The 10,536-nt window shown below is 42.9% G+C and overlaps 2 protein-coding genes across 3 annotated transcripts in view; both read left to right on the top strand.

Moving 5' to 3' along the window:
* Positions 1 to 915: 915 nt before the first annotated feature.
* On the top strand, positions 916 to 3,191 carry il17a/f2 (interleukin 17a/f2). The gene is made up of 3 exons (XM_020602664.1): positions 916 to 1,165; positions 2,271 to 2,446; positions 2,957 to 3,191. Exons 1-3 carry the CDS (start codon positions 1,139 to 1,141, stop codon positions 3,189 to 3,191), a joined length of 438 nt encoding a protein of 145 aa, XP_020458320.1. The 5' UTR covers positions 916 to 1,138.
* A 2,065-nt stretch (positions 3,192 to 5,256) lies between these two features.
* The window catches only part of LOC109961630 (uncharacterized), an 8,586-nt gene continuing 3,306 nt past the window's right edge, over positions 5,257 to 10,536 (top strand). Inside the window, exons 1-5 of one of the 2 annotated variants that reach the window (XM_020602608.1) lie at positions 5,257 to 5,380; positions 6,836 to 6,898; positions 9,144 to 9,260; positions 9,711 to 9,834; positions 10,413 to 10,473. In XM_020602608.1, coding sequence (XP_020458264.1) covers positions 9,716 to 9,834; positions 10,413 to 10,473 — 180 coding nt within the window. In that variant the 5' untranslated portion in view covers positions 5,257 to 5,380; positions 6,836 to 6,898; positions 9,144 to 9,260; positions 9,711 to 9,715. Of the gene's footprint in view, positions 5,381 to 6,835; positions 6,899 to 9,143; positions 9,317 to 9,710; positions 9,835 to 10,412; positions 10,474 to 10,536 lie in introns of those variants that run through there. The other variant, XM_020602609.1, reaches the window with a different exon arrangement.

Below are 10,536 nucleotides of genomic sequence, written 5' to 3'. Positions count from 1 at the left end.
TTCATCATTTCTTTAAAACTATTCTGTTACATTTTCATTCTTTTTCTGTTCCACCTTGCATCCAAATTACATATTTAATACATGTGTTCAGGTGTTTTGATGAACAAAAACTTTACATGTCTGTCAGTGAGTGGTCTATTTCTTTATTATTTGACCGAGAAGCTTTGCTGTGCACGTCTGTAAGAGATGATAGACGACATAATGTATCTCCAGTGTTTGTGTCTATATGAGCTGTGCACTGCTGCATTATTGTGAGCAACACAGCTATACAAACTATTTAAGCTATATGAATATGAAGCAACAAAAAAGAGTTATATAGACTGTGTGATTCAAATAATCACAAAAGCAATAAGAAGTTTGCAGCTGATTAACTACAACATTTGCACACAGAGAGCAGTGTTCAGCAGCATGAAATGAAAGAGTTCAAATCTTCTGGGTCATCTTGTGTGTTTGTCAGAGGCCTGCGGGCGAAGGGTTGACCGGAGAGAAAGGGACGAGCTAGAGCACCTCCTGAATCACTGCTGTGCTAATGGCTCCACTGTATGTATAACACAAAAAATTTGAATAAACCAGTTCCCAACCAGAAACATGCTCAGCACGGACTCGCAGTCAGCTGATAATATGTTAACATCCGATATGACGACAAGTCAACGTTTCTGAGGAGTCCTGTTTTCCTTCCCTGGAACATGTGATTGAAGCTGTGTGATGTTTGCAATGTGGACATTTAAATCAGTGTCCCTGTTATTTCACTCATGAAAATAGATGTCATCTGAATCATTTATTTCAGTCTGACAGTATTTTTGTACACGTTGTGATCTGCAGTAGAATTTACAATAAATGTGGGTGAGTCAGCTCACAGCCTGTTGTCCTTAGTAGTCTCTGTAGTCTTTGTCAGCAGATGTTATCAGAGGAGAAAAGCCTTTCATCATCTCCATCTCACCGACTGTCAACCACAGACCTCGTTCCCCGCCTCTGTAGATGGACTGCAAAGATAACAGGAATCTCCCCTCTCATTTTCCATCTGGGTATCAGTGCAGAGATCTGGTGTGATCGGATCTCAGGGCCACAGATCATCATAAATACACATGAGCCCAGAGCAGCCTCACACACAGGAGCTGGACGGGACCAGACCAACACCATGAAGCTGAGACTCTGCACTCTCCTGGTGAGCATCATCTTCATCCTTTCATATGAACAAACGACACAGCGGTGCAGTGATTGTGAGCAGTCGGTTATTAGCTGCTTCCAGTCTCTGAGTTATCGCTCACATCTATGACTTTATCAGCGTTACATGAGTAAAAATGAATAATGACTAGACAGATATTCATTAGGTCAGGGTAAAGGATCAGTAAAAACTATCACACATCAAATAATAATGATTTAAAATCACCAAGAGACATTAAAGAATTTAATTTAAGGGAAGACTGCAGCTCATTTCATTTAAAGAGAGCTGCTTGACAGGCATTGAAGGCAGTTTGGCCTGAGTTGTGGTAGAAGCCGACACGCACTGTATAAAATTGTCATCTGCATAAAAATTGACATTAAAATGTTGATCTGGTAGAATAACATTATTTAGACATAATGTAAAGAGCAGTGGTCCTAGAATAGACCCCTGTGGCACTCCATTACAAATGGTTAGTGGATGTGACTCAACACCATCAGCAACAACAGCCTGGGTTCTACAGGTAAGATTAGCATAAAACTGTTTAAGAGCAGTGTAACTAAAACTTAAAGACTGTGATTTATTGAGTAAGATTTTATGATTTACAATATCAATTGCTTTTGAAAGGTCAAATATCCAGTATGGAGGCTCTATCATCAGCTGCTGAAACTGCAGCTGTGCCTGTCTAGACTGTTCTGGCTGGAGCAGGTTCTGTGAGTCAGGTATCACATAATTGATAGTTAACCAAGGATTTTAACATTTTTGCCAGAAATGGGAGCTTAGATATTGGCTGATAATTACTGAGGTCAGTGATATACCCACCCTTATGCAGGGGCAGGACACAGACACTGTTAAGAAGTACTGATTAAAGAAATGAGCTAAGTGGAAACAAGTGGCTGGGGCACTGAAGTGAAGAAGGAAAGGGTCCAGATTATCTGAACTAACAGTGTTAGAGCTTTTTGTTCTCATTAGTGCTTCATGAACATCTGCACCATTGACCAGAGTGAAAGAGAGTTTCCAGTCTAGAGCGGCCTCTGGTGGACAGGGGAGGCATTTCTCTACAGTTGGAACAGGAGACACTTACAGTGGTCATCTCTCCTCTCCTCAGGTGTGTTGCAGTGTATTGTGGGTGGCCATGTCCTCCTCCTCCACGGATAAGACGTCTCCTTCTGTTGCTGCTCCTCCTGGATGTGACTCCATGTTGGCATTCTCCTCGGGCGTCTCCTCCTGGTCTGAAGGAAACGGGAACATCTACAGCAGATCTCTGTCCCCATGGAGCTGGAGGTCGTCCTGACCACACACAGGCCTAACATGAGTGAATGAGTGAGAGAGCGGATGAATGTACAAAGTACTGATAGATAAATGAGCGAACAAAGACTTTATTCAGGAGTGGAAACAAACTACATTTACTCCCACACTGAAGTCCTATTTTGACATATTTGATCTTGTGTATTTCCATTTTGTGATACGTTACACTTTGACCCTGTTACATTTACATGCAAATGTTGTACATTTCATTCCTACAGTTTATAGCTGCCTCTACCATGTGGCTTTTCAATGAATATGGTTTATAGATTTTAGTAAACATATCACTTTGCTAATTCACAGGGTGAGAACACAAATGGGAATAAAAAGGTTCAGTGGTCCTTGTAGATGTTCAGTTTACATTTCATGTGTTCATTTCTGTGTTAAACCAATAAACGGAGCTGGATTTGTCTGTGTATCTGGTCTAGAACTAGAAACACACCTCTGATTTTGTTGCACTATAACAACAGTCTGTTGTTGTGTGTTCAGGTCGTCCACAGTGAAGAACCGGATCCCCGCAACCCTCTGGGAGGCCAAGTGCAAGAACAGCTCTTGCTCCAGACCGAACCCCAGTCACTGGGATGGATACAACCTGAACTCTGTCCCTGTCTACCAGAACATTCTGGTCCTGACCCGGCAGGATGGGGGGCACTGCTACAACGCGTCGTACCTCTCTGTGGCTGTCGGCTGCACCTGCATCAGGGCCAAAACCAACCAAGACTGAAATGGTGTGAAGTACCAGCCTGGAACTGAGACAAATGGGACTCAATAAAAATCTCTATTTACTGATTAACTTGATTATTTTTGATGATCCCATAATTTGCTGCATGGCTGTGTTGAACAGTGTCATAGTGTGTCAGTAACCCTAACCCTAATACCTAACACATGAATGAAACTGGCCATCATCTATAGCGCAGAGTGAGGTAATGAATCAACTTCACACCGCTGATAAACAGTCTGAACACAAACTGCAGTCTCTACAATGATCACACAGTTGAATCAATAAAAACTGAACAGCACCACCTTCAGGAAAGAGGATTTACTGCAGGGCTGTTGGACATAGTATAAGGCAGGTGTTCCTAATAAACTGACCACTAAGTGAAAACTTTTTAGAAATTTATTAAACAACACAATTTTTCATTTACAGAAGCATTCACACCCTTATTTCCAGACCTTATAGAAGGTTCAGTCTCTACCAGCTGTGCACACCCGGACATGGGCAGTTGATCCCGTTCTTCCTGCAGGTCCTCTCAGGCTCCGTCAGCCTGGAAGGGAGGTGTCTGTGCACTCTTCAGGTCTCTGGGGTCTATGTCTGGACTTGAACTGGGCCCCTCAGGGACAGTCAGAGCCTGGTCCTGAGGCTGCTCCAGTGTCTTGGCTGTTTGCTTCAGGTCACTGTGGTGCTGAAAGGTGAACCATCAGCCCAGTTTCATTTTTGCTTCCAGGACTCTCTGTGTTTGTCTGCATTCCTCCTGCTCTCACATCCTTCAGATGCAGTGAAACAAAGTCCAGCAACTTCACCAGCCTTTCATCACAGTGGCTTCTGTGCAGCCTCTCGACTATAAAGGTCAGACTGATGGAGAAGCTGCTGACGTGCTCGTCCCCCAGCAACTTCTCCATCTCTGCAGAGGACATCTGAAGCTCTGTCAGAGAAACCCCTGGGTCCTTGATCTCCTCCCTGACCACAGCCCTTGTTGTTACTCAGTCAGGCCGGGCACTGACTCTAGAAGAGTGCTGCTGCTTCCAGACTTCCTCCGCATCCCAGTTACCGAGGCCGCTGTGCTCCTGGGGACACTCAGAGCTATAGACATGGTTTGATCCCCTGGTCCTGATCTGGGCCTCACCACAGAGTTCATGCTCTGGTTTATGCCGCAGCAGAGGCTCTGCAGAGTTTCAGTCATAACAGATTTCAGTTTTTAATTTTAATACATATGACAGTTACCCATATTCTTTGGTAAGCGACTGATTGTTCAGCCTATAAAATCTCTCCTGTTTTCATTATGTTTTATTTTTGAGAGGAAACTGCAGAGGCCAAAATCCCAGCAGCACAGATTTACAAACATCTGCACATGAAACTTAAATGATCTACATCACATATTGCACAAATAAATAGGCAAAATACAGTAAAATGAACATTATATTTTAACTGCACAGATGATGTTGTTATCGCTCTTTCACAGTCCTCCACAGGCCTCGCTCCACCAGTCAAGCAGTAAGTATCAGTTACAGTGTTTGGGTGGAGCTGCTGATAGCGCTCCAGTTTCAGTTTGAGTTGGGCTTCATCTTGGGCTGATAAACTTTTACAAGTTTATCAGCCCAAGCTGCTTGTGATAAAAACTGTCATAAAAAAATAAAAGCAAGCCTCTGTCTTTTATTATCACTGGCCGTATATGTGATGGCAGTGTTCCCTGAAAGTGACACTAACAGTTTCATGCAGAATTTGGTGCAAAATATTCTGTTGTGACACCATAAACTATGTTTTTCTTTTGATGGAGCTAGTCTAACAGTTTCCACCTGTTTCCAGACTTTGTGCTAAGCTAGGCTAACAGTTTCCCCTGTTTCCAGTATTTGTGCTAAGCTAGGCTATCAGTTTCCCCCTGTTTCCAGTCTTTGTGCTAAGCTAGGCTAACAATTTCTGCTTTTTGTGCCAAGCTGAGAAAAACATGTTTGATCTGTGTACTGGATGCGCAGAGATGAAACTGAAGTTCATCTTCTTGTTTGTCTTGGGAGAAGAGCAGGATGGAGTTTGTCGAGTCTTTTCAGTTTCAGTGTGTGCACAGTATAAACAATGTGTGTGTCTTTAAGGAGCTGAGAGCAGCTCAGTGTTTGTTCAGTCTGTCAATGAGTAAACCTGCAGCAGGAACAACTCCTCTCATACAGTATGTGAAGCTCATCTCAGCTGTCTGCACAAAGGTACGCTTTGCACACTTTCTTTCCACTTTATCTACTTTGTAACTACTTCAGAAACAGTATCTTGGTCTATCATATATGTGAAAATATTAAGACTAATAAAATTTATCAAGAACTATTTCTTTAAAATTTTCAAGATGACTTTAATGTATTGCCTGATAAATATTACAGAAATAAAGAATAACAATAAATAAACAAACACAGTAGTCTTTATAGCATAAACAACTTATGTATGTATAGTGTACAGTATGTAGTTTGGGCATTTTGTAGTACTTTGGCACTTGTTACTGCAAAGAGTTGAGACCTTACAGAAAAGAAGCTTCATTTTACCTGTGAGAAGTTCACATGATGTAAACACCTGGGATTTTCAAATATGAGAAAACAAACAGCAACTTTAAGTGAAAAATGATATTTAAGGCTCCATTTCACGTGTGACAGATTCATATCAAGGCAGATGTGGTTTTCAAACATTTCCTGTGTGGAGTGTTACACTGTGCACATGAAAATGAGTTTGACATGTGTAACCGGGGTATAATAATTACACAGAATGTAACCGGGATGTAATAATTTCACACGGTTACACATGCATGTTTTTTTTTTATGGTAAACCTGCAGGGGTTGACGGGAACACAACAAACCTCGCTGTTTAAGGGAGTCTTCTGAGTTAATAATTTGTTATCAGAACAGTAAACTCTGATCAAACTAAAAGTCATTGTATTATGTTATATCACATTACTTTGAGGGCGGTGCCACTAAAACACCCTGCTGGGTTTCTCCTGTGCACAGCAGACATATAGGACACTCAGCTCAACACGTTCTGCCTGGACTACTGCTAGTTAATTAAAATTCATTTATTGTTCTAATTCATTCAAATTTAGCATGTTAAAACATGAGCAGAGCGCTAATATGCTAGTTAGCATCATGTTTGGCATGCTAGCACAACCAATGGGCGCTAAACTCCTGCAGCTGTCGGGAGCAGTTTGGCATTTTGGTTCTATTCTAAGTTGGAGACTTAGATGTTCAGACTGATGGTTAGATTATCTTAGTATAAAGTCCACAAACAAGAGGAAACAACAAAAGTAATCAGTGCCGCCTACCAGCACATCTAAAGCTTGTTTGTTCATTTATGCCACACTATTTACACTACTTTATGCATTAAAGAAAGTGAGCTTTACAAGTGCTGGGAGGCAGATGGGGTTATAGCCAGAGCCAGGCTACCTGCTTTCCCTGTTTCTTTAGTTCTAGCTATAATAAACCAACCAGTTATTGGCTGAAGCCTTAATCCACATGTGACCGTTGTGTCAACCTTGTTGTCATGAAACAGATTAAGCATATTTCTAAGAAGGCCGAACACGTTTATAAATAAATATAATTTGGTTCACCTGTGAGAGTCTCTGTATATAAGGCAGTGCTACATGACGGTGTCAGTGAGTCTGTCTGCCATGTGTCTGTGTGCAGGAGCCAGTCAGGATGGTTCAACTGCTGCCTCAGGTCCCACTGGGCTGAAACTTAGACAACCAGGTAAAAACTGAACATGAACTGTAACAGCATGCTGCATCTGAGTCAGATTATTTATATTCTATGATTCAAGGCCTCTGCACACATTGCTTGGTACTTCATGGTATTTAGTCAGTTATCTTTACACAACGGTTGCAAAGCATCCATCCATCATCCATGCTGTTTATCCTGTAGCTGGTCCCAGTTGATACTGGCCGAGAACTGTGGTACATTCCCTTATTTGCTCGTTCCTCATTCCAAAAGCCTGAGGATCGAGGAGGCTGCTGGAGCAGCCATGAGCGAGGACACACAAGTGCACCCTTCACAGAAGTCTGTCGTGAACTGACACGCTCCTTTATTAAAAAGCCGGTGATTGGATGGTTCAGATGAAGGATCAGAGACTAGGATGTCTCCTGTCTCTAGCAACGTGTTTTCTCAAGGTCTTTCTCCTCTCAACAAGCGAGGGAAACATGGGTGGATGGAAGAGAAGTGGGATTCTATCACAGGTCTGACACTATGTGTACATCCCAAGTCTCTTATAAGCACCAACATTACCCTCACGCGCAACTTTTCATGCCCCGGTAATAGAGGAGAGAGGAGAAAGTGTTCATACCGACACGAGACCTCCTTTCCTCTATCTGAAGTGTCCAGTCACCGACTGATGTCTGATAAAGGGGCGTCTCGGTTCATGAAAGACTTCAGCTAAGGATACTCTAGTGTATCCTCACTCACGGCTCCTCCTGCAGCCTCCTCGCTCCTCGGAGCCAATATAAGAGGCTTGGCTTCTGGGTCGAGCGAGGATTGAGGAGTGATCATATAAGAGACTTGGGATATACCCATAGAGATGGACGACCAGTCACGCTCTCACTTCCTGTCACATCTTAACGCAACATGCTATCACAGTCCCCCTCTTTGTCCCGTCCTGGACTTCCTGCTACCTGTGCCTCTGGCCACTCCAACCTGTATGTACTGTGGCGTGTAAAGCTCCTGTCTGCCCGTCCCCTGACTAGACACAATACTGATCTGCACCACCAGTTTACTTCCTGAGCTGCCAGTTCTCTCTGCTGTGGTCACCCCATCAAAAACCTGTAACACATTCAGCACAATCACTCCTCCTGAGTTAAAAAAAAACTTAATTGTTTCAGTCATCCTCACTTTTTCTCTTTTCCTAATCACACTTATGTGAGTGTATGTGAACATTTACTGTAGGTGGAGCAGCTGTACACAGGTGGTGGCACAGGTAGAACACAGGCTTCGTCTTCATCATCTCTCATGTTATTGATCAGAGAGCCTGAAGCCTCTTTACATATTACAGCCACTAACTGGCCATATAAACCAGCAAAATTCAAATTTCAGAGCAGGCTTTGCTTCGCCATTTGTCTGTGACCACAGAGTTTACTGTTTAAATATCCTGCACACCATTCATCATTTCCGCCTGCGCCTGAAGGCAGCTCCTCAATTTGGATTTTCATGTTGACACAATATGAAGCCAAACAGGTACTTGCACTTTGAGTATTTGCATTTTGTGCTACTTTATACTTCTATTTCAGAGACATACTTTGTTTGTTACTGCACTACATTTATTTGACAGATAACAGGTTACTGCACTACATTTATTTGACAGATGTAGTAGTGGTGGAAGAAGTACTCAGGTCCTTTACTTACAAAAATTCAAATTTCAGAGCAGGCTTTGCTTCGCCATTTGTCTGTGACCACAGAGTTTACTGTTTAAATATCCTGCACACCATTCATCATTTCCGCCTGCGCCTGAAGGCAGCTCCTCAATTTGGATTTTCATGTTGACACAATATGAAGCCAAACAGGTACTTGCACTTTGAGTATTTGCATTTTGTGCTACTTTATACTTCTATTTCAGAGACATACTTTGTTTGTTACTGCACTACATTTATTTGACAGATAACAGATATAGTTATACTGTGAAGTACTTTACATCCTGGTGGGTAGCTGGTGGATTTCCCACCAGAATCCATAGAGTCTGATGGTTCTACTGGGTTTGGCTTGATTCATCTGATTCTGGAAAGGAACTGAAGTTATCAGGTACATGTAGTGCAGTAAAAAGTACATGGTCTGTCTCTGACATGGAGTAAAGTCACAGTATGAAGGAGCAGAACATGGAAGTACTCAGGTACAGTACAGAAACCTCATCATTTGTGCTTGAGTAAATGTGTGTGGTTACTTTTCACCACTGGTGGTTTCTATGGGCATGTTACTGATCTACTGAAACCACACACTTCTGACTTGTTGCCAGGTGCACAGGTGCACAGGTACAGCTCAGCGACCCAGCAGCTTCCCTCAGCCCAGAGTCCAAACAGATCAACTAGTTACCTACCAAGTGGAACAAGACTGAAGAGCAGTGTGTTCACGGGTGAGGAGGTCGGCCACAGTCAGTGCATCAGAACACATTCAGGAATGGCCTGCGTTGTAAGAGCACAGTGTCCAAACACCGTTCATAACAAGGATCCTTCTGTACTGACTCTCATAGTTATTTAATAAGACATGCTGTGACATATTAATGCTTTTTAAAAATCTTTTAAACAACACTATTTGAGAAGGAACTGGAATTTGAGTTTACTGTTATGTGTAACCATGGCTCTGAACAAACTGAGAGAGTGTCTCCTGTGTTTGTATGGATACTGATGCTGTTAAATGTCATTGTCTTATTAACATTTTATATTGTGATTGTTATGCTGGTGTGTTGTGATGCGTAGTGAGAATGTCTGTTTTTGTTTTGCCATAGCTAACGGGCTTTATAACCAAACAAACAAACATCCCCGAGAAGTCACACGACTTCTGTCCTCTTTCCTGTCTCCTTCAGTGATCATGGCTGCAGTTGGAGCAGAGGTCATCAGCTCGTGGCTCCTGTCACCAGGAGTCGCCGGGTTCTTCATCCTCCTCCTCCTCGCCGTCTTCCTCACAGCTCTCTGCAGCGACTGCAACAGGTTCTGTCCTCCACATGAGTACAGTTCAAAGTACAAGTCTGGTTATATTGTGTATATCTATCGCTGTGAACAAACCCCATGTGCAGATCACAAACCAACCCTGAACCCTCTATCATGTCCTTATCTCCCTCCTCCCTTTGGGCCACAGAGCTCCACTGGTCCAGACACCAGTAAACCCACCAGTGACCACACTGCTGCACTGGCTGACAAGTTCCTCCATCACCATGAACACACACTGGAGGCGATTCGGAATTAGTCCCACACACACCGTCCTGCTGCCACAGATGCTCACTAGAGACCAAATGTGGACTCATCCCCCGCTGAAAACAGTCCCCAGCACATGCGAAAGTTTTAAAAAAAGAAACTTATATATTTAAATGTGCAGGAGTAAAGCAAATTTATTTAAAATGGTGTCCCAAAGCAACAAACGCTCCCAGCATTTTGTTTGGTTCAGTAGCTGCACCACTGATTGCAGTTGCATTGCATTCTTGGAGCCCAGGACACTGGACGCCAGTTCCCCAGCTGTAGCCAGTGTTCTTCACGTTTTAACACCTGACTCTGCTTTCTTTGTTTTCTAGACGTACATTTGAGCTGTCAGATGCAGAAGCAGATAAAAATCCTCCACAGCTCATCAAAGTGGTAGGAGACGCTTTCTACTGAGCTTCCCACTTTTATCCTGAGTCAATAGAGCCGTGCACAGGA

This window comes from Monopterus albus, unplaced genomic scaffold, assembly GCF_001952655.1.
Source record: "Monopterus albus unplaced genomic scaffold, M_albus_1.0 scaffold57.1, whole genome shotgun sequence".
NCBI lineage: Eukaryota > Metazoa > Chordata > Actinopteri > Synbranchiformes > Synbranchidae > Monopterus > Monopterus albus.
Note: the sequence above shows the minus strand (reverse complement) of the source record. Positions and strands in the feature narration are given on the sequence as shown.

Bases quoted from the DNA above. Each gene is read 5' to 3' on its own strand.
- il17a/f2 (XM_020602664.1), top strand. From the start codon at position 1,139: ATGAAGCTGAGACTCTGCACTCTCCTG. The intron at 1,166-2,270 runs GTGAGCATCATC...TCCTCTCCTCAG, and splicing joins TGAGACTCTGCACTCTCCTG to GTGTGTTGCAGTGTATTGTG. The intron at 2,447-2,956 runs GTCGTCCTGACC...TTGTGTGTTCAG, and splicing joins CTGTCCCCATGGAGCTGGAG to GTCGTCCACAGTGAAGAACC.